Below are 25,944 nucleotides of genomic sequence, written 5' to 3'. Positions count from 1 at the left end.
GTCTGGACACTTACCTTCACTAGTAAGTAAGGTAAGACCAGGTTTTTCCCATGCTAGACATGGAGACAGGAACCTGAAGATGCAAAGGAATCCAAGCAAGGCAGACAAGAAAGGGGAATGACACTTATCTCAAAAGCTTTGACAATGCTTTAAGCAACATGTTCACAGCTCACCACGTGAAAGGGAGGCACACCAGAAAGCTCCCAAGCAATTCTTAAACAGTGGCAGACACACACTTCTGCCGCACCTCACAAGAACACAGACGTTCAATACAAACCTAACTTGTTATCTTCAGAAGCCCCCTAGGAAACAATCACAATTTCAGATTTTCTACTCAATATTTATTACACCAACTTTTGCTATTTTGAGTAATTCACCTCTCATGTCAGGCAGGATACAGACGGCTTGAAAAAACTGAGGCACTGGGCCAGTACACTGAAGAAAGATGACCAGCTCAAATCAAAACAGGCAGATTACACTGTTCCAAGATAGACGGATAAAGGAATCTGACAGATGTCAAGTGTGGTTTTCCCCTTTAAAAAAGAACAGTGTTTGAAATAAGGAAAACTCCATGACAGATACTAAAAAAACACTTTCATGCTTTGGTGGCCTTCCACACTTTTCAGTGAATGCTGAACAAGAGCCACACATGCCCTATAACGAGCAAATTTTCTGAAATATTAGAGAAAGGGTTGTGCTGAAGTTTTACCATTGTCAACAAGTCTGTGGAATAAGGGAATAAAACAGCTTTATCAAGCCTAACAAAAAAAAAAAAATCACTGTAATCCAATGACTTAGTTCCAAAAGGCCCATTGTGAACCTGAAAAGCAATTCTGTATTAGATTTGTTTCCAATAATAGAATAAAAGGTATTTTATTAGTACAGAAGAGGCTATCTATTTTAATGTAGCATGAACTTTATATAAACTCCGCTTATAAAACATGCTTGGTAGGCAAAACATGTCACCTACTCTACAGCAGCAAGTCAATCATGGCAGTGAACAAAGAGAGTCTTTATTTCACCAGACCTAAAAGGTTTCTGTGCAAGTTTTTGGAATTACGTTGATTTGCTGCCTAAGCAGAGAGCAAGTAAATCAGTATGTTTACACAAGTGGAGCAATCTCCTGATGTTTCCAAATACTGAACAAAAAATTGTAGTATTTAAAAAGCATTTTGGTACTTCTTCAGTGTTTATACACCTTCCCAGTGGCTTCAGAATACCATTTCTGGAATTTTCCAAAGGAGCAACTCAAACAGACCTCATCCATGTGAAGCAGATTACTTATAGATTGGTAATTCTGACCTAAGGAGTAAAAAGACAATTCACAGACCAAATGTGGAGCTCACTTCCTCAGTTTGCCAGCCTTAAGCATAGAAGAAGCTATTTGGATCAAACTAAACATCAATTGATCATTCCAAGGACACTTCAGAAACTGGAACAGGAAACATTAAGAATCGAACTTTTACAATTATTATTAAAAACCAAGGAAGGTCAAAAAGCCTCATACTGAGAAAGCAGCACAGGAATGGATAAACATCATGAGGGATAAAAACAATGAAATGTTTTCATTCAATGCACAATTACTAAGCATACCTGAGCCACTCTTCCTAGATTATCTCCACAGATAAAGTCAGCATGCTCAAAACTGTGTAGGAGTGCCTGTCCAGGAAAACTGGGAGACTCTTAAGTGTCTGGATCTCTCTTGTGAATTGTTTGGTCCTTTTTAATCAGGGGTGAAGCAAAGCCTTCCTGTTTCAGGCTACTGAACAGATGCAACTTCCAAAAACTTAAGCTCAGGTCACAGCTAATGACATAAAATTGTTATTTTTTCCAGTACTTTGTTCTATTTGTTCTAGAATTACATACTTCATTGGGGGGGGGGGGGGGGGGGCACGACACACAACCAAAAACACTGGAGAGAAAACAAAAGCTCCTCCAAGGCTTCAAATATTTCAAGAAGCTACACAACACACTCTGAATGTCCGAGTCATCCCAACATCACCCCATTGTTTGCAAATTTTCATTTACCACTTATCAAGAATCCTAATAATATTGTGTACTAAGTCTCTGAAGCTAGATAATAAAGTGTTAATCTCAAAGTGCACAGGAAGGCTGTTTAAATAAGATTAAGAAAGAGTGATTATACATGTCTATCTGCAGGGAGGAGAGCTCCCAACACAGGATACCACAACTATACACACCAGGGAAAGAATAAGAAAGCAATATGGCAAGCACTATTTAGTACTCATGGTATAAAAGGAAACACCCTCTGCATTCCAGCCTCATCCCTAATTTATGTATATAGAGAGGGGGAAGGGAACACAAGGATTGTATACTTTAAAGTTACCATGACCGGGTTTACTATTGACTTCATTTCCCTTTTCTTCATTCCCTTTCAAGAGTGATTCTCTGCATTCATTCCATCTCTCAGAAGTGACTAGGCAACAAAACCAAAGGCAGCTGGATAAGGCATTCCTACTGTTCAATTTACTACTCAAGAGTCATTCCATAAGTCCTTTAAATAGCTTTCTTCTCTACTAGAACAGGGCATTAAAAATATATTAATTCCTCAGAAATATGGGGACAGGATAAAATACACGCAGCACAGAAGCAGAGAAAGGGGTTACGCTTGTGGCAAAAATTCTCACTCCTGTGCCATGAAGCATTGCAAGAGCCGGCTGGTTACTTGTTCTCTCCGACATACCAGCCCTGCAACACTGCTGCACACAAAGAGCACACAAAGCTCCCCTTCGTAACAGGGAGGGGAGTGGAGTTTGTATGATGGCCAGCTAGCTTCACACTGCTGCTGGCCCTGCCCCTGTTAGAACACAAAAATGCGGGAGCCTAAGACTCAGTTCAAGCAGCAGACGGTAATTAAGCTGGTTTTGCTGGCTTGTGCAAGTGTGGGAAATCTACACCCAGGGAGAAGGATTTACAGAGTGTTCCCTAGCATCCACGTTTGTTCCAAGGGCTCCAGGCTTTGTGATGCCGAAAGTGAAAAACATGCGATCATCATGAACTCGTCATTTTCCCCATTTATTTTGAAAGCATTCTAGTCCTGTTCAGTAAAGATCTATTTAAGTGTTGAGACTCTTCCCAGTCTATTTACGTACTTCACGTCTGAAGTTCGCTGCATAAAAACTATTCACCCTAAGTAAAATAACCAAATACAAACCTTGCCAAGCAGTCCTAAAACTCCCTATCTTTCCTCTGTTTCTTGGACTTCCCTGTATTCCCTTTCCTTCCCTTCTCTCTCCAGCTTGGCCAATCTTTGAGGAAAAACACCACTTCCTAGAATAGGCAAGTCCTAGTTCAACTAGGAGTTCAACTTTGGATTTGAAAGCCTGAGTGATTTACTTACTATTATTACACATCTTATTTTAACTTTCTATTCAGTTCCCTAAAATAAAGGTTGAACACCTCTTGATAAAACTTTTTCCTGTAGCCTCCCAAGTTACATTAACATTCCCAATGCCTACCTTGCCACTGATTCAGTTCACTGTGGGCTCTAGTCTTCAATGGCAAAGCACTGTTCACATAGTATCCTTTAAGTACACCACATCCTTCTGAGATTACTCTTTATGCTGTCAAATCTACATACTAGCAGTGACAGTAAGAACTCCTCTTATCACCAGCCTTCAGAAGTAGGAGCTTGAATTCAGTCACCTTCTTTAAAGGAAGCATGAACAATACAAGCTAAGGGAAGGAAACAGTAAGACAACTGTTTCATAGGATATACACATATTAGGACGACTTAGAATTTACAGATGCATTTACAACATGCTCTTAAATAGTCTAGAAATCATGAAACTTAATGACCAAGCTCAAAACAATGTTATTCTGTGGTTTTGTAAATTTATGCGAACAACTATTTTTGTTAAGTCTCAGGACTTAGAAAAGCCAACAGCGTTCACACTTCTTAGAAAACACAACTTCTGAGCAGCAAACTTCCATTCCCTCCCAGTGAGGTAATATAGCAATACCAGCCTTAATCTTGTTGCCATTGGTTTTATGCAAGGCTAGTAGTTCTCTTAAATAGCTTTACTAGGCTCAATGCTCAGAGAAGAACATAACTCCATCTGCCCAAAGCAACAGAAGCTGCTCCTCTCTGCAAAGCAACAGTGAGAACATGGCATTAGAACTGCAGAGAACAGAACTGAAACAGAAATTACGCTCAAAACCCTTTATAATTTGGAATAGCAGCGTGCATGCAGATGAAGTATTTTACAAAGGTAACAGTAAAGCTGAGAACAGAATCATCGTCTACCAAGAAGATACAGTGCCTCTCATCTGGAAAAGCAGCTCCTTACACATTCAGAAATCTTTAAGTGATCTTAACTTATTCGTGCTATCAAGGCACCTTCCTCATTTAAACACAACTCATAGAAAGCACACTCACGTTCAATATTACAATCTAAGTGGTATAGGGAGTAGCATACTAAACATTGTAATTCTTGTGTTTAGTAAACAATTGTTGTGCCTCGCTGGGCAACTGCTGTTCGTGGGCCAGCATCTTAGTTGCTTCAGCTTCTAAGATGTTCTAAGAATGCAGTTGCATTAGTAAGCTTCAACATTTCCATTCAGGTCAAGTTTCCACCATGGTCCCTTTTAGGACCAAGGTGAGAGGCCAACAAAGGACCCTGCTGAAACAACAGCACCTTTCAAAGTAGCAGAAATCGCTACAGTAAACACTATGATCACCACCTTGACCAGGCACTACCACCACCTCAAACCTTTGTGAATGACCCCTAGCAAAGTTGTATTTGCAAAAGGTTATCGAGCCCACAGCCAAAATGCCAATAACTGCATTTCTGTCTAGAGGTACAAGTCTCCACAAGCTTACACTTACAACGGTTCCCTGAACAAGGTCAGAACACAGCACTGCTAGAGCAGAAAGGAAATTGATTTAAACCTCAGACCCCTGGCTTCCTGTCTCCATCTATAGTAGGAAATTCAGTCTCCAGTACATGACTCCAAAACACCTGTGGTGACATAGAGAAAAACAGAGACAACAAACAGCAGCAAGCCAAACCCTCTGAAAACAGATCTCTCTTACACTAATGTTCACTGACTGGTCCATGCTTCCTATGCTTAAAATGGCATAAAATTGCTTTAAAAGTTTGATCTTTGTGAAGGGAGTTAAAACATTCACATTGAAAATTAGTATGAGCTGTGGGAAAAAAACTTTTACAACTTAAATTGATTTAAAACTGCGATCTACCATGGAACTGGCGAAGCAATACCTGTACCGCAATTACTGTAACCACTGGGCTATATCTCACAGTAGAGGTTTTCTTTCTGCTCACCAGACCTGGCACTGCATTCTATAATTCCTTGTATACAAACTTCATTGTAAACCTACAGAAGAAAAAAATCCTATAGGGCTAGTATATGTTAGCAGAAAATGATCCTGAACCAGTGCCTTCAAACAGTTTCATCTGATGAGACTCAAACAGTTTTGGTTTTCAGGTTTTTATAACCCCAATTAGTTATTAATAAAGTGCTTCATAAATTACTGTGAAAACCCCTTTCATATTAAACTCATAACAATAGCAGGTAGAAGAATGTTCTCTCTATATAAACAAATGCAAAGCTGTTTGGTTTCTGGATAGAAACCATTAACCCTTATCACCCTGATTAATTACTTTCTATTTTTAACCTTAAGACAAAACATTACTGCAGTTCTTTCAGAACACAGGTACAGGAAACCAACCGGCAAATTCCCTTTTTTCACTAGTCGAAAGAGAATAAACTGACCGCTGCAGTATCTTTAGTTCACAAGAAGCTGCAAACCAACAGAATTCCCAGTCTTGCCCCTAAGCTGGGCACATCTAGGTGGGAGAACATAGTCAGGAGCAGTCAAATCATAGATGAGCAGGGAAACCAAACATACTCACAACAGATCAGTCCAGATGTGAACACCACCTAAAACTACTGCTGACTTGGCTGCCCACACTTAGGCACTGTGTGATTAACTAATAAGGTTAACTTAGCTCCAGCATTAGCTGATGTAAATAAAATAAAATAAAATGTAACACTGTGAAACTAGCAAAACATTTCGTTGTAGCCCTCTCAGTGCAATTTCCAAGTCCTTTGGGAGCTGCCTTCACCTCTGTATTACTGGGACCTCTGAGGGTGTTTTTTACACCTAGACCTATGATCCTTTCCCATCCTGGAATTGGGGTGGGGTGGCTGTGTCCTCCACAACTCTGGGAGACCACCACTATCCACATAATTCAGTATGCACGTTACTGCAAAGCGGAGACATAACCATTTCAAGACTGCGCCGTTTTTCAACTCAACACAAGCTAGAGCAGCCTGAAACTACCTTAAACTCAATAACAAGGGATTATTTAATACTTGACAAGAATTGCCTTGAGTCTCTAAAGGCATCCTCTGCCTTGAAACGACAAATAGCATTGTTCTGGACTTTTACAATACCCTATGAAAGGCAACTGAACCTCAAGGTGGTCTAAAGCACAATCATATGTTTTTTATTCAAATAGTTTCTAGCCTTCCCAAAGGTCTTAAGTTTTAACTTGAGGAACAAACCTGGTTAGGAAAGCAACAGCTAAGACAATTCCCGTCTTTAGAGCTTCATTACATAGGTTTAGAGTTTTTCCCCTGAAGAATACCCTAAAGATTCTATTCAAACAAACAGGATTCTACCTTACTTTATTAGTATTGCAAACATATTTAGAAAGACTAATACATATGCATACATCCACAGGGAACATTTTACTAAGGGCAAAAAGCAAATGATGAGCATTTAGTTGGAAATCTCCTAATACACACGCTTCCCCAAATTCAAGTATCCTTAAAATATGACAGGAAGCGCCTATTTGCTTTTCCTATTCACACTAATTCAGGTCTATTGTTGGCCGAAACAAAGGTCTTTCAACCTGCATCACCCGTTCCCAGGACATTTGACACCAGTTTATTAATATCATAAACATAAGAGGCACAAGTGGCAGAAATCCAGACCTACTCCTGGTATCCGTCTTAAATAACCTTAGAAAGGCGGGTGAACACTCTCACAGGTTGTGGAACTACATTTATTCACAACTAGGAACAAGCAGTTAAAGGTCACAGCTTCTCCTTGAGCCTGTTCTGTGCAGCCACTGCAAAGCTATATAATAATAAAAAGCTCAAGTCTTTCCACGAGTTTCCCTCTCCCCAACCAGCAGAATTGTTCTGCTTTTAAACAAAAAAGTAATCTACAGCAAATCCAACATTTCAGCACTTTTAAATACCAGCCAGCTGTTCACTGCAAAAGTTATTATGGGGTTCCATTTTCTGAACACCGCAAAATTCAGCTGCCAAGAGCTTCCAACCTGTGAAGCTTAGATCTGTTCTCAGGTGGGAAAAAGGGAAAAGGAGAGCTGCCCTCCTACTGAGGATCTCTCGCATGCAGTTTGCATCAATCTCCTTACAATTGCAATGAAAACTCCTCTTTGCTCAAGGTTAGGATTATAAAAAAAAAAAAAAGATTGTGAACTGTAGTTTCCAGCCTCTGGATAACATCACCTTCAGAGGCTATGCACCCCTAAAATTACATTGCCGTCTAACACTCGCCATCAGAAAGGATGTTTTTGATGTGAAATATAAACAAACAGAAACATGTAGTAGATAAAACATACTACCTAAGCAACATTTGTGTTTAAAAACCCAAGTGCATCGTCATTCTTATTTTGAAAGCTTCATCCCCTAAATAAGTCATCTGACATTTAAAGATACCTGGCCTAGGTACGCTTATGCCCCACTCTCATCACAGCATGCTTTAGTTACACTTAACCTGAAAAAATTAAGTGTCCCTGCTTAGATGCAAAGAGGCCCAAAATCTTGGGCTTCAATCAAGTGTGACAGCATTCTGGCAACCACCAGTTTGTTAACAGCCATGTAACCAAGCCTCCCTTGAGTGGCTTAAATACTAAAAAATACCTTGAAAACAAACGTAATTTTTGGTGCTGCAACAATAGAACTCTACCTAAAAACATTTTTTCTAACCCCAAATGAAATCTTAGCTAAAATGTTAGCCCAACAGAACATGAAGTCTGTCGTTTGTTTGAAGGGTGAAACCGGCATTGTCAGCGTTCTCTGCGTCAACAGTTTATATTATAAAGCATTTTAAGTATGACTGCAGACATAGTGATAACTTGACTAAATGACACAAGAAAGAAAACAAGCTTCCTCCTCTTAGCATATTCCTGTTTCAAACATATACTATCACAGGGATCACGCCTCTCAACCATACGTTATACCTTTAAACAAAGTAATTGCACTAAGCAATACTATACACATTCCACACTAGTTGTATTTCCATTACAGGAACACTGTTCAGCCAACAAAACCTACGCTGATTTATGAGAGGTCTTCCTGGACAAAAATGACAGAAGAGTTAAGTTATATTTGTGTTGTGTAGAATTTAGTTGGGGAGTTACTCATCATTTTTGTCCTTTGTACAATCGCATACAAATCATACATACCTAATTACAGGGGAACAAAATTAACTAACAGGAACTAACATCATGCCCACAATTGCCTCACGTAGGATCCCCTTGGTGCCCGAACATTCTATCACTATCACTCACAGAACTCTGGCATTTACTGAGCAATATGAGGAGAACTGAGACAAAAAGGCTTATAAATAACAGATTCGATTATTTCTGCTTTAACACAGCACTCGTCTACCCTTAGTACTCTGGTACATGACTTGTTCCAACATATTTTCTGCCTGCAGAGCTTTAGTTTACAATGCTATCATTAATAAAGCTGCAACAAAACTGTTTCTGCACACCTCGTTTCCAAGAAAGTAACATGTCAATTTTAGCACCGCTGAGGACAAAAATTCAGGTTTACTGATTTTCCAGAATAAACTCTATGCAGGAACAGAGAAATTAAATAGCCTCTACTCAGATGAGAGCAGTGCTGCCATTTCTGACCCCTCTGAAAACACTCCTGCTGACCTCCCACTAACCATAAGCAGGGTTAGGATTCAGGAGAGCAGAACTCCATCTCAGGCCAGCACTCTCTGGAAAACCTCTATTCTTAGAGCTAAGCTGCAGGACTACATACTCACTAGGCCCCTTCTGGATCTACACATAATGCTTACAAAAGTGGTCCATAATTCTCCTAAGACAGGCTATGCAAGTTATATACAGTATGTGGATTTCCCAAAATGCATTAAAAGGATTGGATCCAGTTTTAATCAAGCTTTATTTCTTCTCATTGTCAGAAACATGTTAGCAATGTATCTATGTTCAAAACCAGGCTAATTACCCCTTGGTAGCAGAAGTGCATTGCTGTATTGCCTAGCTGTTTTATTTATACTTCCATTTTCTTAGGGAGCTGTTCTCAATACGCCTAGGGGGAATGAAAAAGCATGTTCTTGGGGGGGAAAAAAACCCAACACCTCAACAAGCTCAGAAATACCATCTAGGCATTAAAAGGAAGGGAAAAAAAAAAGTGTCAGCAGTTAAGCTGTTCTTCCCACTAAGTTATATCCAGTTAATAGCACAAAGTCACTGCCTTGTATGGGTATCAGAGCTAGGTTCCATTCAGTACCAGAGCACAATCCCCAGACAGAAGTTTCAGTTGCTTCTTCACCAAAGGTGACTTTAGACATGAAAATAATCATTCCAGGCTATATGGGTAACTAAGCTCTCCAGTATATGCTTCCAAGACTGTAGCATCTCCACAGACGAAGGTTTTTCAATAAACATCCGACAGAAGTAATAGGTATAGTTGAAAGCTTTGCATTTAGAGAACACACTAACAAGCTCCCAGAGTCCTGTCAGCCCTATTCTCTGTGATGCCATCCTCATTCTGTTGTGACAGCTGATAAAACACATTTGCTTGATAACCAGGGGCTGAGAACACTGAGGTCTACCACTCAGAGCACAGATTTCACAAATGCCAAGGTTATTTTCATGCTCTTTGCGTCCTTTTAAAAGGGGATTTCTGCTTTGTTAAAAAAATATTTACGAGCAACAGGACTAGCAGAAAACCAGCCCTGTGACCCAGGCAAAACACAGGAGTATTTATTCAACAATCCTTCTAGTTCACAGGACGTCTACCAGCGTCTCCTCAAGACTACAAATTATCTTACTCAAGATAGCTTACACCAATTAAAACTGAACATACCTAAAGTTGCCCCCACATTACTAACTCAAGAGGATGTTCACCTGCACAGCACTGAAAAACCTGCACTACAAAATTAGCTGTTAATTAATTCATATAACCAAACATCCAGCCAGTAAAGATTTTTAAAGGATGCTTTAATTTGGATGTCTGTTCACTGAAAGAATAAATCATTTCTATTTCAAGTTGTATTTACTTGAACCATTAGCTAATGTCTAAAGTCATTACCTAATGGCTTTTATTTTAAAAAACCCAAGTTCAATACTAAAAGGAAAACATATGTGCTTCTGCTTATATTTGTTTGGTTTTACTATCCTTTTTTTAAATTTTTCCTATGCTCAAGCCAGGCCAATTCTTGAGTCCTTGAAACTAATGTGAATCAGTAACTATTTACTGCTCAATTCCTGCTGACAGCCCCCCCACCTCAACCCACAGCAACATTCCTCACATCCACCACAGTATCTACACCAAAGTACACACTAATAACACAGGCTAAATAGTCCCCTCAGAAGACCTCACTTTAGATCTTTCAGGGGCTTGTTTGTCTTCCGAAGTAGTACAGAGCTATTTATGGAAAAATCTCTGCTGGAATCACAGCCAGAATTTCAATAGGCTGCACAGCACAGAAAAGCCAGTGGTTAGTTTTCTGTTTGCAAATAACAATATATTTGGAAATAACATACTGTGCTATTGTTTTGCATGTACAGAACAGAAGCCTTTAGGCAATGCCATTCTTGTCACTGACAATGCTACAGATTAAGAGCACTGGAATATCTTGATTTTCTCTTTTTGCTGAAGCCATTCCAAAACACAAACTGCAAGTTAAAAATTAGTAGCAGAAAAAATATCATAGTTTGGCAATGCCTTACAAAATCAGCTACTAGAATTCTGTGACTTGGCCTGCATTTCTGTTGTAGATACAAAAAACAACTCCTAGAAACTATCATGCTGTTTCAGACTTCTCTCATGGGTTCTTTGACCAAAGCTTTTATTTTACATGCAAAAGCTAAGGCCAAAAATTTCTAAGGCTTTTAAACCTTCATGTGTAGAACGCAGGAGACCATTGTACCTCAGACAACGTGTAAACTGCCTCCTCTAAGGAAGGAAAATGAAAGCAAAAATCACTCTTCCCTACCATAATGGAAGGGAGGGAGGGAGGCAGGCAGGCTCAGTAGATGAATTTCAGGCAGCTTGCCGGAGAGCACAGCGCCTGTGAAGGTCACAAGTACAACTGAAGTTTCCAGCAGAGATGAATATACGGTTCTGACTATTAAGTGACCGTGGAATAAAAATGTCTGATTAATTCACTCACTGTGGGCATTCACTACTTTATCAGTTCATTTTAATACTTAATGGATTTTTAGTGGCACTTGGAACCTGGAAAAACAGTCTTCCCTTTACCAGTTGCCTCTTCTTCCCTTCCCCCCACCCCCCGACTTGGCAAGTATTTTCCTGTGTTTCTATTCTGGCCCAAGCATACATGCCTCAGCTTCTTAAAAAAAAAAAATATTAAAGAGAGGCCAATACTAGTTTCTGGCCTGGACTTTCACAGATGCTTAACACTCACTTCTCTAAAGCATGCAAATTGGCATCTACAAATCAGGACAAGTCTGCAAGGCAGATATGTATTTATAACACATCTTAAAAATATATATAGAGACTACAAATCTGAGCAAAATACTGACCTTTATTTTTAAGTTAATCATTTTACGTCTCTCACCTTCTCTATTTATAGATTAGGACCTTTTATTTAGATTTTGGAAGAGTTGCATAACAGCTGAAAACAAGATAGCAATATTTAGTAATATTACTGTCCTGCAAGGATATAAAAGCTCCTTGCAATAACTTTTCTGAATTGTGGACCTTTGTTTTGGGAAACCAGCCCACTGCTCTTACAGACAGGCAAAACAAAGCACAGAGGGGCTACAGTGACTTAGTGACCTTCCAGATGAAACAACTCCCAATGATTCCTTTCAGTTATCTCCATTTCTAGTCTTCCTTTTGGTCACTCTCGCCCACCCTCCCCAGATAATTAAATTTAAATCCAAACCTTAAATTTGGTAAAAAATAGAAGAGTAATCACAGCTCTATAAGAATCTTGAACCTCAGTCAAAAGACACTGGTCAGAAAGAACATGAATTGAAAGATGCCAAAACCACTTCCAGTTGAATGTTATGTAACTTCAAATTTCTGGGAAAATAATTTCAGCATTTACATAAATGAGCCTGCAAGACCAAAGAGGGCTGTGTATATGATCTTCTCTTGACAACTTCTTCAAAATGACAGCAACCAACAAGAAGGAAAGATTAAGTCAGAAGTGCTCCTACACAGGATGCAATCACTCAGCCATGTCATTTTTTTCTAGCAGTATACATGCTTAAAAACCCTCGTGCAGGAACACGGAGCAGCAGAACAGATGACCTAGTAGCACAGTTGTAGGTAACAATTTAGAACACACTTCCCTGATCTTCAGAAACAGCAGAAAGACGAGAATGCTCAGAAACAAGCAGACGTCTGTTATTCCCAGGTTTGGCATGAGCTTCTTCAAGTCAAATCAGGGAACAGAATCCACAAGCTCCAAGGGGCCGACAACCTGATGTTCAGAATCTCCAAGTGGTTTGGGTTTTTTTTTTTTGTTTTGTTTTTTGTTTGTTTGTTTTTTAAGTTTTAAATGCTCTATGTCTTCCTACTGCTCTTTCCTCTGAGGCACCTAAATAACAGAGACAAAATCACTAGGTTAAGCACAGCATGTGCTCTGCCTCCGTAACAGGACTCTATGTAACCAGTCCCCGCCACTTCAAGAGTGGGTTATCACTTCCCAAAGGGTCTGCAGTAAAATGAAAGATCCTGGATATTTCTTGAAAACAAGAAGAAAGCAAGCACAACCAAAACAAACAACGTAAAGCTGAGCTAAGAACAGACTAAGAAATGGCAGAAGGACTAGACAGAAAGTTTTAATATGTTGGTCAAAAAGCCATTCCTGCATTCCACTAGAAGAGTTTACTCATGTTTCACTATTATCTCTAGAAAGCAGTGCCATTTATTTTCTCACTGCTAGACTATACAATGGAAAAATTTGTGGCCTTCAACTTCAATTGCTGTTCCTTCATATTGATCTTTCAGAATAGATGTCCTCAAATATGAATCTCAATTCACATCACAATTTCCCTCAATTCATATCACAATTTCCCATATGAAAGGCAGTCTATGAACAAGCACATATCAACTGTAAGCATGAAAAAGGCCGGGAAAAAGGCTGAGCGAGTTGTTGACAATGCCAGTTTCACATGTTACCTTAAAACCATTATTGTATCTCCAAGAGAAGCAATCCATCCATTCACCTCTCACATCTCTTGTCCCATTCCTGTAGCACCGTTACCTATTCCGGCACAAACATTTGTTACAATTTGACAAACCAGTCTGAGGAAGCTAACTCGGGATAAAACTAATCTGACAGCAAATAATCCAAGACATGTAATTTTCATTCAGGTCAGTTTCCCAAAGTGTCAGCTCAAAGCAGCAGCTGCTGAAGGTACAAGGAAGGCCCATCTCTTTCAGGAGCAGCAGCTACTTGAAGCGACAATGAACGTACAGGCATGTCAGGATGCAATTTGAATTCCAATTCCTCCTTCCATACCAAGGCCACACCTCACCCCCACACAAGCTGAACAGGGCAACTGTTGAAAGACAATCCAAGATTTATTTTTTTTTTTTTCTCCAAATCACCTCCATTATTTCTATAGATGACCCCTTACGCAATGCACCAAGAACAGTACCTAAGAAGTGAAGTTTTTGTTATGTAACTCCATTAGAAAAAAGTCCAGGAACTCTCAAAGAAGTGTCTTTGAGAATCATTATATATTTGTGAGAGTTGAAGCTGAAGATTTATTTCAGTATGTAGTTCTTGTCTGCTGGACTAGTTTAATATTTTAAGTTATTTGAAAAGTTAAGTTCTTCAGACTACATTTATAAGCACTATACACAAACACATACAGGTTGTAAATTCTGCGAATCATCTTCTAACCTTCTACTAACGGGAGAAAGGCCAGCTGAAATCACTACTTTTAAGAAGCAAAGAACGGTCCCTGGAATACTTTTTATATTCACCAGGGAAAAAGGAAAAATACAGCTACTACCATTTAACAGACATGAATATATTAGACATTATTCAAATTTTAAATAAGCAGCTATATCCTGAAGTCTCAATTACCTTAACTGTTCCTCAATATATGCAATTATCTTTTCTCAAGTTCTCAACATAGAGTGCCAACTGTGTATGTTTGGAGATCACATTATTCCCAGAGCATTAACTTAAGAACTGCAATTGAAAATGCAAAGAGAAACACTTCCACACAAAATGCATTCTATATACCTGGGAAATCAATATCTTTCTTACAATACAACTCTTTTAAAACCCTCTTTTCCTGACCCTAAAATTTTCTTCCAAAATTAGATGCAAGCATAACTGCCTAAGGGGTTTAACATGTGACCTAAATATGCTGGTTTTCTTAATGGTGCTATCACTTGTGGATCGCTACAAGGAAAATACATTTTTATAAAGAACAGCTGACCAAATTAATAATTTCTCCTCCAGTGCTTAACAAAAGCGTGGTAAGTCAGGAGAAGAGAAGCTTACAGCCATTTCTGTTTCTGTAACAGAAACAGAGTCATGCACAGAAGCCTCAAATAATTATTTTCAGTAATTTTAACAACTCACAGCGACAGTACCTGATGTCTCATTAGCCAGCATCTTCGTTTTAAAGGCAAATGTAACAACCATAGACCTTCCAGTTGGAGAAAAGAACAAGGCAAGACCACCATCGTGTAACACTGCCTGCTGCCCAGAGCCATGCCCTAAAACAGTCCTGCTTGGCAAGCCCGTAAGCGAGCAACAGTGTGTTCCATTCTTTAACAAGTGCACACACACACACGAAGTATCCATACTGTACGGCATTTAAACATTGAAAATGTTAACTGAAAGCGGCATTTAACTAGTGCATGCTGTAAAAACATAACTGAGCTAGAAAGCAGTATCACCAAGCTAGAGTCACATACATTCCACTCAAGTTGAAAATCTAGAAAACTGTGTGGATGTAGTTATTTTGACTGTAAGACCTACCACTGCTTCTTGGAAGAGATTATTCTAAATTGGTTTGGATCAAGTATCTTCCTGTATTTCCTGTATTTTATTTTAAATATATAATTTAAAAAAAATATTTAAAACTTACTTTGTTTCAAATATATAAAATACTTCCTGTATTTTATTTTCATAGAAACAGGGTAACTGTTCTCTCTATGCACAAGTGCCTACCCTATGCCAGGACTTTTCACATGACTACTGATCACCGACTGACTGCAAACCTTTTTGCTCCATACTAAAAATAATGTAGACATAGTTATGGTACTGCATATTATAGAGAACTGCAAGTAAGAGAGAAAGTCTGGAAACTACCTTAAGGCAGTTATAAAAGCATCTTATACTAACAAAATTGCTTTGGGAGCACAGTGTTTCTTAAGAGGAAAGAACCAATGGGAGCCTTAACTTGGTACCATCAGTAATCGATGTTTTTACTGCAAGAGGTCCAGTACCTCACAGATTTAGTTGCACACACACTTAAACAGCATCTGAAACAAAGAAAGCCTAATTGTGCAGCATTTAAACACGATACAATACATCAGTTTAGGTCAAGTCAAAACCCCAAACAAGGGATCCGGTTTTTCAAATCATATTAAGAGTGATAAAACATGATAAAAGAAGATTACCGTTTGTCAAATTATCTTTTTTAAATGCTTTACAGTGAAGCAAAGAGTTAAGTAATCCATCTCCCATTTACGTGACATTCTCTTCTACAAGAACTTCCAAGAAGCTAAACTGTACTGATACTAACAGCTCTTCTAATAACAGAGCTAGTAACGATGCTAAACAAATCTCATTTCCACACACTGCTTGCGTAGACACTGAAGGAAGAAAACACATCCCATGTGTACTAGTTTTGCTGCAAAAATATGTCAAAAAGATTACAACATGGTGACGACACTGTGTATGCCCCTGCATGTGTGTTTGCACATGTGCACATCATACCTAGTTTCAAAACAAACCCAAAATCAACCCAAAACTATTAACTGTCAGACTGCACAGCAGTTTGACAACTGGCTTTTACGCACCTAAATCCATGCTGCTACCACATGAGGTAGTTCTGCATTCTCCACTTGCTCTCAGGCACACGTTTTCATCGCCCCTTCTTTACAGCTCCACGTTCGCACATCCACACACCCTTCAGTTCAGAGATCCGATTCCACTGCAGTGTAACCCAGTAAAAATCTACAGGCCATTTGTTTTCAATAGCAGCACAGACTTGGACCAACTTCAGTCTTTATATTTAAAAGATCACCAGTGCTGCAGGATCTCTGTCAAGCATTACTGCACCAAACCAAAGCTGCAGCTATTTTATTTGGCCAGTATTTTAGTTCAGTCTCCTAAGATTACTGTTACGGTATTGGTACTAGAGATATTCTATTGCTGGCCTTCAGGTATCTCGCGTTCAAAGTATATATATTGAACAACAAAAGTTTTAAGTCCTTTTTATCAGTTGATTTTACCATTTGTAGTAGCACAGCACTTAAAGATCAGGGTCTTGAGTTGACTGTACATAAAGTCCTATCAAGAGACTGACCGTCTTCCAGAGTTCGTGTTTCCTTCAGCCACGCGATCACTCTCCACACCACGCTGGCACAAGCACACACACAGCACCGAGAATCAGAGCAGGGTTCAATTCAGCTGAAAAATAATCCAGTCGAAACCACAAATTTAAGTATTTTTCAGCTGGATCAGCTTCCCAAACAAGTTCATTGTCCAGTAACACGAACACTTGTGCCAGCAAAGTGGGAAGTAGCGCCTCTTTAAGCAGAAACGCTGCCAAACATGTAGCCATGGCCTAAATAGGCAAGTCAGAAGAGAACAGAAAGAAGGGAGGGGGAAAAAAAGAAAGAGACAAACAGACAGTACAGCTAGGAACACCCAGCTCTTAACGCTTACTTCAGCACTGCAGCCACTAAGGCGTTCTATTCTTCATTTTAGTTCTTCCAAAACACTTTCTAGGAAGCTCCAAGTACCACAGAAACCCATTTCTAGGGTAGAAATACCCAAACCAGAATCATTTAGGCAGCACCTTTAAAAGCTGTGCAGTTTCACAAAGCTGATCAAGAGCTGTAGCCCACCAGGATGGCCACCGATAGCCAAGTGGCACTCATTTGTACTGTTGGGGTCTGACAGCTTCATCACCCTAACTGCCGTATTTATGACACAAAAGTCTCACTCCTTTTTCCAAACTGATTTTTAATCTCAGCCAAAAAGGACCCCAGAACAGCAAAGCATCACGGAGGGAACAGAGCACCGGTCAGCACGACTGACAAGCTGAAGTGCCCTAGCTACCAAACCCACGTCGAGAGCGCACTGAATCACTCCTGGGGAGCTGAGCAGCCACTTGCTCTTTAGCAGTCTGCTAAACGCCCTTTGTTTTGGGGGACTTCACACTTTGAATGCACACTTTAGTCAATCTAGACCAGCAGTTCCTAGAACACAGTAGCCTATTTCTCTCTCTAGACACAGACCGCTATTCTGCAAACAGCTGAAGATAAAAGAGCTGAAATACAGAAGCAGACTCTGGAATACAGAATAGGACTATAACCTTGGGTCATCTTGTTTGTCTACAGCGTTATTTCAACACACACACACCCCCAAAAAAAAAACCCCAAACCTACTGCTAGTCCCTGCTCCTTCTAACTGACATTACCTTACAAGCACACAGAACGTAGCCACAGCCCTCAATAACCCCAATTAAGCTCCCTCCCACAAAACTACACCCCAATCTTTCTTCAGCATTATTGTTGCAACGTCTCACACCTTTGCTACTTTTCTCTGACCATTTTTCCTCCCCTCCTATTCCATCAATTCCCAATTTAAAAAGCCCATCAGTGACTTTAATAATAACGCCACCACTCCTTTTCTGTGTGCCTCCTACCCACAAAGACAGCTCAGTAGAAGCCCTTCCTCCCCCCTGATGCCAGCAACATCCCTCCACCTGCGAGGTGTAGGCCCCTATTATTCAGCTGTTGGTAAACCTACAGATCTGGATGGACCACCAGGAACAGCGGTCCGGTACGACAGAGCTGACCCACCTTGTGAAGGAGGCTCAGCAGCTGTAATCCACTGTTACACACACACGGTACGCGACAAAGAGAAAGCTTTCTTTCAGGGAAGGCAAGATGGTGAACTCCAGATCGTGGTAAACTGCTTTTTACAGCAGTCCTCATTCCTGGCTCTAATTTTTCCTTACTCTGGGGTAACTATTTTTGTGCACTGAAGACAAACTAGCATTACTGAAGCAACAACAAGCAGTTCCCATAGCTGCTCTGCAATTTTGAAGTCTGCCAAAAATAAACATGAAGCTACACTTGAAAGATACAAAGTACCTAGAATCAAATACAGAAAGCATTCCTGCACAAGGGAAAGTCAAATCTTGTTTGTATCACTGACCACACAGGAGCTGGCTAGGGATAGAAACCTAAGAGACTTCATCTGTTCGTCATCTGCACAAACTGAAACAGACTACAGCAATGTTTTGGCTGTTAAAAGAGGAAACAAAACAAGTCGTAGATTATTAACCAAGCAGGACAGAATGGCTAAGCCTCAGACTTGAAAATTAAGTCAGTAATCGGCACCCACAGCAGGTATCGAAGTAATTCCTTCAGAGACATTTGGGCATGAAGTAGTTAAACACACGACTTAAGTTCTGGCTCCCAGCCTCTGACCCAGACTATCAGACTTTTACATATCTTTGGATTACACTTGAAAGAACATTTAGATACAGAAGCTTGACTCTTTTCCTTCTGCCAAGTAATTAAACAAATTTGACTTAATTTGTTCAGAAGTACGAACTCATTCCATTAAGCAAGTGTCTAGTTTTCAGAGACAGTTTAAACTCACAATTCTTAGTGGTTTCCAACTGGAGTTGCCATTATGCCACATATTGGAAAAAGGTAACAGCAGAAGACTAAAAACAAGTCCCAAAACAACAAAACTGCTGCAGAAAATCTTTGCAATCCTTTTCTTTAACCATTTCCCAAAAAGGAAACTTCCACACGCTAATGTCTGCTCTCGAGTATCTCTGGACAGTTAAGTCTTATTTGCATCAAAACAGTGATGGCACAAAAGAAAAAAACAAAAACCCCACACATTACCGATGCTTTTGATAACCCAATCACTGAACTCATCAAAAACACTGACTGTTCTCCACCGGCGAAAGCTAATGTCCTGGCTCTGGATTCTCCAGAGTCCACAGAACAGGCTGAACACAGGTTGTAGGACTGGGCTCCAGAAAAACCAATACGAAATTAAGAAGGGAGTCAAGCTTCTGTTGAGCAAATAATCACCTATTTCGGAAACAGAGGCAGCACAAGCTACAACAGCCTTGCCCTTACACAATGGATTGCTAAATCACAAAAAGGCAATCTTTTGCCATCAGTTAAAATTAAGGACCCAAATTATAATGAAACCGATGCTCAGATATCAATTTATAACCCGATTTCCATTGCTTAACTTTGTCATCTGATAGGCCCAGGCCACAGCTTACAACTAAGGATAAATTCTGTACGTACCAAGAGAAGAGAGGCTAGCTCTCTGCTCCTCACACACCCATACTCAAGTTAGAAAAGCTTTGCTACAGCAGAACGACACAGGCAGGCCCCAGATACAAACTCATTGCCATCTTCTTTCCTCAAGCTTTACTAACAGCTTTCCCTCTCCTTTCCCTTCCACCCTCATTAGCTCTGAAAGAAACGTTGTCACATCCATCTATCACGCAGGGCTTAGAAAGCCAGAAAATTAAAAACTGTATGTATCAGAGTTCATGTTTCAGCCATCAAAGCCACCAAATATTGACTTTGTAATAGACAGCCATTCTGGCCAAAGCATCTAAAGAATTACAGGTTATACATAGGATGTGAAGGTTATGAGGTCAGACCTGACCTCAAATACACTGGAAGCTCTGTACTACGGTTCTTAGCAAGCTGTTTCAAGGTGCTGCCACTATTACTGTGTTAAGGATGTTACTCTCCATTGGCCTGTTTCACAGGCAACACTGTAAAGAGACCACTAGTTTTGCATTCTACCAATTAATGCAATTAAATAGATGCAGTTTTCTTGGTTAAAACCTCTATTAACTTAGCTTAAGATAGCTTTCCAATATAAATATTGCAACCTTGTGTTATGAACAGGAACAGAAAGCGAAACCTTCCATTTATTTCAGGTTTGTTTTCTTCACTTTGTTTGTACTGAAGTTTCAGCATTCCACAGCAGAAGTTAGTTTTTAAAATTTGAGCTCTAAAGCCATTCACAAACCAAGAATCCATACCCTAGGTGCTACTGTACACAAATTGGTACTGTCCTCAGGCACAGACACGATTAGATTCCGTGCTCGTCAGCTTGCAGACCACAGGGGTTAAACAATCATTTAAGTTTCAGCCTGCAAGACTTTCTTCAGCTTTCACCAGCATTTTTTTTGGTGGTGCCTGCCACAAGAAAGCAGACAGAAAGGCAGGGAGGGGAAAAAAGGTCGTCAGGCTGCATTCAGAGCCACTGTCAACTTGTCCTCGGCTATTCTGAAGGAGGACCAAGCATGCAAAGCTGCTGTTGCAATTTCTGCAAACACCACACAAGGTTCCCTTTCATTGAAGGGAACCTTAAAGCCAGAAGTATAGCTAATAACAAGAAAAATGTGGCCAGCTTGATAGATTATTAACCCTTCCGACAGCAGCGCAGGGAGACATTGCGAAGCGTAACGAGAACTTGAAGGATTGCATGGAAACTAAACTCGCACTTTGCTTAGGCAGCTGGCTTTCAACCATTTCCAGCATGAATTGTGGGAAGCTGAATGCCCAGGAAGAAGAGAGGATTGCAGCTCAACAAATTCATTAAAACCAAGTATGATACCAACCTTGGGACCTCTATCCAGGATCTAGGCATTTAAATTTCAGGATGTCATGCAGTGTATCAAAGCTCTGGGGTTGGCACCTCAAGACTACGTCAACTACTGACAACAAAACAAAACTTCTCTTTGCTCTTTGGGTCATGAAGATCAGGCAGCTACATCTTCCACAAAAGCAAGAACAGACATTCTTACAATTTTTTGGAAACCATCCTGACTCGCTTGCTGAAACAGAAGCTATTTAATTCACTTACAGTGAAGGCTTCCCTGAACTCCACCCACTCTGACTCCAGCAATACACAGCACAGCTGCTAACCTGTCAGGAAGCATAAGGCTAGCGAGTCATCTTTCGTAACGTCAAGTACAACGCTGCAGAACAGCTAAGGAAGTTAAGGACGGACTATTTCCCGACTTCAGCATTTCAAGATCCCTGTAAAAGCCGCTTTACCATACATACATATATATAAAAAGTTCGTTATTATTACGTGCGTGCCACCACGTCTATTTTAATGAAGGATTATTTGCAAGCACCTGCCATACAGCCACAGCTTCTCCAATACTGGTACTTCATTAAAGATCGAGTTTGCTATATAATTTAAAATAAAGGTTACAGAATTTAAATTCTGCCAGGGAAAAATATTATACTGCATTTAGCAGTAGTTTTGAGTTCAAGCTTTAAAATATAGTTCCTGCAGAATTTAAAATTAAAATTAAAAAAAATGTTACAGCTTTCTTGTTTCCTAAAGCCATCTTTCAGCTTGTAAATGACAGGAGTCTTTGAAAGTGCATCGTTTGCCACATGCCACAGCTAATAAATAAAAACAAGTCACTTATGTTTTATACTGATTTTTTGGCCTTTGGAAGTTAATATGAACCACACATCAAATGGGGAAAATAATGGAAACTGTAGTTGCCACTTTTCTAGATACTACATTAATCTCACTTGTAAGACAGAGCATTCAATATGTTTTTTTAAAAAAGAAAAAACCCTAGGAAATAGCTAAGTGACAAGGCCAACTGCTTTGCAAAATAAAAGCCTTAACTCATAAACTTACAGGCTGTGTTGTGCAAACAGGACTTTACGGCCAAAGACATTTTTAAGTCAGTGGGACTTTCCTCAAAAAAGCAGAAATTCTGCTCTCCAGCACAGCTGCCACCAGCAGCACAGAAAGAGCGCCGTTCCCCTAATGGTCCCCGATCCAAGGGAAGAAAAATAGCAAGTGTATTTTTTGCAGTCACAATCAGAGGCAGCCATTTCAGCGTAAGATGACATTTGTCACTGCCACCTTCAAAAAGTTTTAGGCAAGTACCAGTATGACTCCAAACACAAACCCCTCTTTACTTCCTAAGTAAGCATGCGGAAATATTCAGATTTTTTCCTCTTCTGCTTCACAGAAGCTGAAAAGATTGGGAAAATTACTTGATCTTTATCTAGTACTTAGATCTTCAAAGAGTACAAACATTAATTAATTCTCACAACACCTCCCTATGGAATGCAAGTATCACATTCCCCATTTCGCAGATTAGGAAAAAACACAAATCAAAAGCTGAGTGAGTGACAGGACAATCTCAACAATCTTGGAAAACAAATTCCAGCAAAATATTTAAGAAGCCTGAATTCAGCCCTTCTTAAAAGCGTGCTGAACAGTACTTTCAAACCATAATTTAATCCTGAATCTGGGCACCTGAATGTGCATTAAATGTCTATTTGATTTTCCTCAAGTTGAATACGGCAACACCGAGCTATTTGTTTTAGTAAGACTGCATTCACATCTCCCTCCCAAAGGAGCAGCTAAGTAGTCAGAAAACATTCAGTAAAAAATAGTGCTCTTACCTTCTGCTACATCATCATCCACAGCGCCTTTCACCTGAGAAAAACACCACTGAATGTCATTTCCTCCTCCAGCTCCTGAAAAACACCATCAAAAAAATGAGACCCCCCACCGCAACACAAAGAGCACACAACAGTTCCCAATTGAAAATTTCAGACCACACCGTACACGCCTACTTCCTCAGCAGTGCTGTCGGCACAATTACAAATTGCCCCTCCCCACCTTTTTCCTTTACAGATATTGTTTTCGTCGTTAGTGGGCTGCCAGCGTTCAATGCAAGGTTTGTCAAAAACAGCGTAAGCACAAGCAGTAGCAGCGACAAAACCCCCCCATCGCCAAAAGCTCACTGGAGTAAGTAACGTCGCCAGTGCCAACTTTAACAGTGCATCTGAAACGAGAGTGCATGAACGTCTTTTTTCACACGATGCTTCTTCTGACTTCAGAAGTCAGAACCCTCTACAAACACACACACACACACACACACACAAACTTCACCAGTAACTGTCAGAAAAAGCCGTACATTTTCGGAAAATTTCAATCTTTCATTCGACATAAACCAAGCCTGCTACTCATTTCCTTCCTCCACAAAGACGCCGAACTGCACCTACATACTAAAGGCTAAAGAAAAGAATTTTACCACAGTTTTAGAGTCTCTTCACAGAAGCAATGAAAGCAATTATCAGCCTTAAAAAAAAAAAAAGCAGCAAATCCAAGCGGTAAAGCAAACAAGCAATCTGATGTGAACAAGTTCTACTACCATAGAAAACGGATCGGAGAGAAAACTTCAGGAACATTACTGCCTCGGCGGAAGGCAGTGATTCATTTGAACCCTGCCACCAAAACACACAAAAAAATCACCACCCATTTCTTTTGCATTTCATTCTGAGCAAATCACTGCAGGGCTGAGTACATACAGGAAGAGGCTGAAATGGGCTTGCCGCCTCCTTTTTTTTTTTTTTTTTTTTTTTTTTCTTTGAAAGCCACTGTCAAAATGGAACTTTTCCTCAACACAACTCAAACAGGCTGAGCAACAGATGGCATTTACACATTAATCCAGAGCTCTGTTATGGCTTTTGGGGTAACAAAGGATACAGAAATTACTTCTTCCCTCTTCTACGCTAAGTTGAGGGGGGAGGGGAAATCAAAGACTAGGAAATCAGAAGAGCCAAATAATCTTTCCAAAAAAGACCATGTGCCTTAGAACGTTAAGGGAAGCGCTGGAATACAACCAGAGTCCAGCCTGCATTTTTTGCCTGCCTTCATTTCTCTTCTGAAGGATTACAGACAGCCAAGCTCCGGAACCCGACAAGGCAAAGGCAGGCAAAGGCAAGCACAACCCTCCATCTATGCAAGAAACGTCAGAGTGCTTTCTTTCTGCATTTTGAAAAGGTTTGCGCACACATCTCTGCCGCTTCCCAAAACCTGCACAACCCCTCTTCCTTCCTCTCTCCAGCCTCTTCATTTGTCATTTAGCAGCTGGCACCATGGAAGCATTCCAAGGGGACAGCCTGTAAGATAAGGTGCTGCTCTTTCTACTCATGGCTAAAATTCTGTTTTTCAGACAACCTACTTGAAGCAAGTTAACAGTCTCCCCTCCGCCCCCGACTAAAACAAAAAGCGGAGGGTGGAGCCTGGGCATATGGTGTAGGGGGAAAAGGCAAGGCACAAACCCAAGGCAGCCTCCGCCGCTCGCTCCTCCAAACGCAAAGCGCTGAAAAGACAATTCAAGGAGGGGGATGCCTAGATCGCCAAATGAGGAAACGGCAAGGGAAAGTCAGGAGGAAGAGACACCTTATGCGTGCCCGCTCCCAGCCCACCGGCGGCACTTCGGGATGCCAGACGGGGAGCGGGCGCAGGGAGGCACGAGCAGGAAGCGCCGAAGCCCCGCACGATGCGATCCCCCCGCGCCCGCCGTGCCTCTCCCGGCAGCCGCTGGCGGGCTGCGCCCCGCGGGAGGGTGCGACTGTCCCCTCGGCACGGGCACGGCCGCAGCCCGGAGCGGCGCCCAGCAGCGCTGCCCTCGCTCCACCGGAGCCCAAACGCCGCCGGGAGCCGCAGGGCCCCCCCGCCCGCCGAACTTCCGAACGGCCCCCTTCCCCCACCGAAGCCCCTCCACCTCCCGGTTCCCCCCCCCCCCCCCGGTGAGGGGGGGAAGGCCGGAGGGGGGCGGGAGGGGGGGAGCTGGATTTCCCCGGAGGGGGGAGGAAAATCATCGCCGCGCTGCTGGACCCGCGAGGCGTGAGGCGGGGCGGGCCGGCGGGGCCGGGGCAGCGAGCGCGGCGGGTGGGCAGCGCGCCGGGCGGGGGGCAGCCCCCGGCGCCGGGGACAGCGGGGACGGAGGGGGCGGCGCTGCCCGCCCGCCGCCGGCCCCACCCGCGCCCCCCGCCCGGCGGCAGGGGCCGGTGCCCCGCGGGGCAGCCTCCCCTTACCTGCCATGTTGGGCTGGCGATAGCGGCCGCGGCGGGTCGGGCGGTCCGGGCGCTGCGCGGCGGGGCCGCCGGTGCCGGGCGGGGGGCGGCGGCGGGGGGCGGATGGCGGCGGATGGCGGCGGGGGTGCGGCCGGCTCCGCTGCTGGGGCTGCCCCCGCTCCGCGCCTCGCTCCGGCCCCCCCCACAACGCTCCACTTTCAAAATGGCGCCGGCCGAGCTGGGGGTGACGTCACCCGGCGGGGGGGCGGGCGGGGCGGTGCTCCGGGGAGGGCGGGGCCGCGGGGCCGGGCCGCCCCCCGAGGGCCGGGCGCGGGGCGCCGCGGGGAGGGCACCGGGCACCCCGCACCGGGCACCGCAGCGGGCACCGCGGGGAGGGCACCGGGCACCCCGGCCTGGCCCTTCCCCGCTGCCACCGCCCGCACCAGGCAGGCTGGGTCCCTGCCGCCGCCGCGCTCACCGCCCCCCGCCGTGTTTATCCTCCGTCCGTCCCCCGCGGGCGCTGCGGGGCCCGGCCACCGGCTCCCGGCCCCCGCTGGTGCACGGGGGTGAAGGCTCCGC

At 42.1% G+C, this 25,944-nt stretch overlaps 1 protein-coding gene across 2 annotated transcripts in view; it reads right to left on the bottom strand.

Annotated features, from left to right (window-relative positions):
• Window positions 1–25,607, bottom strand: part of PPP2R2A (protein phosphatase 2 regulatory subunit Balpha) — a 39,862-nt gene extending 14,255 nt beyond the window's left edge. Inside the window, exons 1-2 of one of the 2 annotated variants that reach the window (XM_055695952.1) lie at window positions 25,387–25,607; window positions 22,960–23,034 (exon numbers count right to left, since the gene is read on the bottom strand). In XM_055695952.1, coding sequence (XP_055551927.1) covers window positions 22,960–23,034; window positions 25,387–25,393 — 82 coding nt within the window. In that variant the 5' untranslated portion in view covers window positions 25,394–25,607. Of the gene's footprint in view, window positions 1–22,959; window positions 23,035–23,714; window positions 23,778–25,386 lie in introns of those variants that run through there. The other variant, XM_027806090.2, reaches the window with a different exon arrangement.
• Between the last annotated feature and the right edge of the window lie 337 nt (window positions 25,608–25,944).

Source organism: Falco cherrug, chromosome 18, assembly GCF_023634085.1.
Source record: "Falco cherrug isolate bFalChe1 chromosome 18, bFalChe1.pri, whole genome shotgun sequence".
Lineage (NCBI taxonomy): Eukaryota > Metazoa > Chordata > Aves > Falconiformes > Falconidae > Falco > Falco cherrug.
This window is presented reverse-complemented; position numbering and strand designations above follow the sequence as displayed.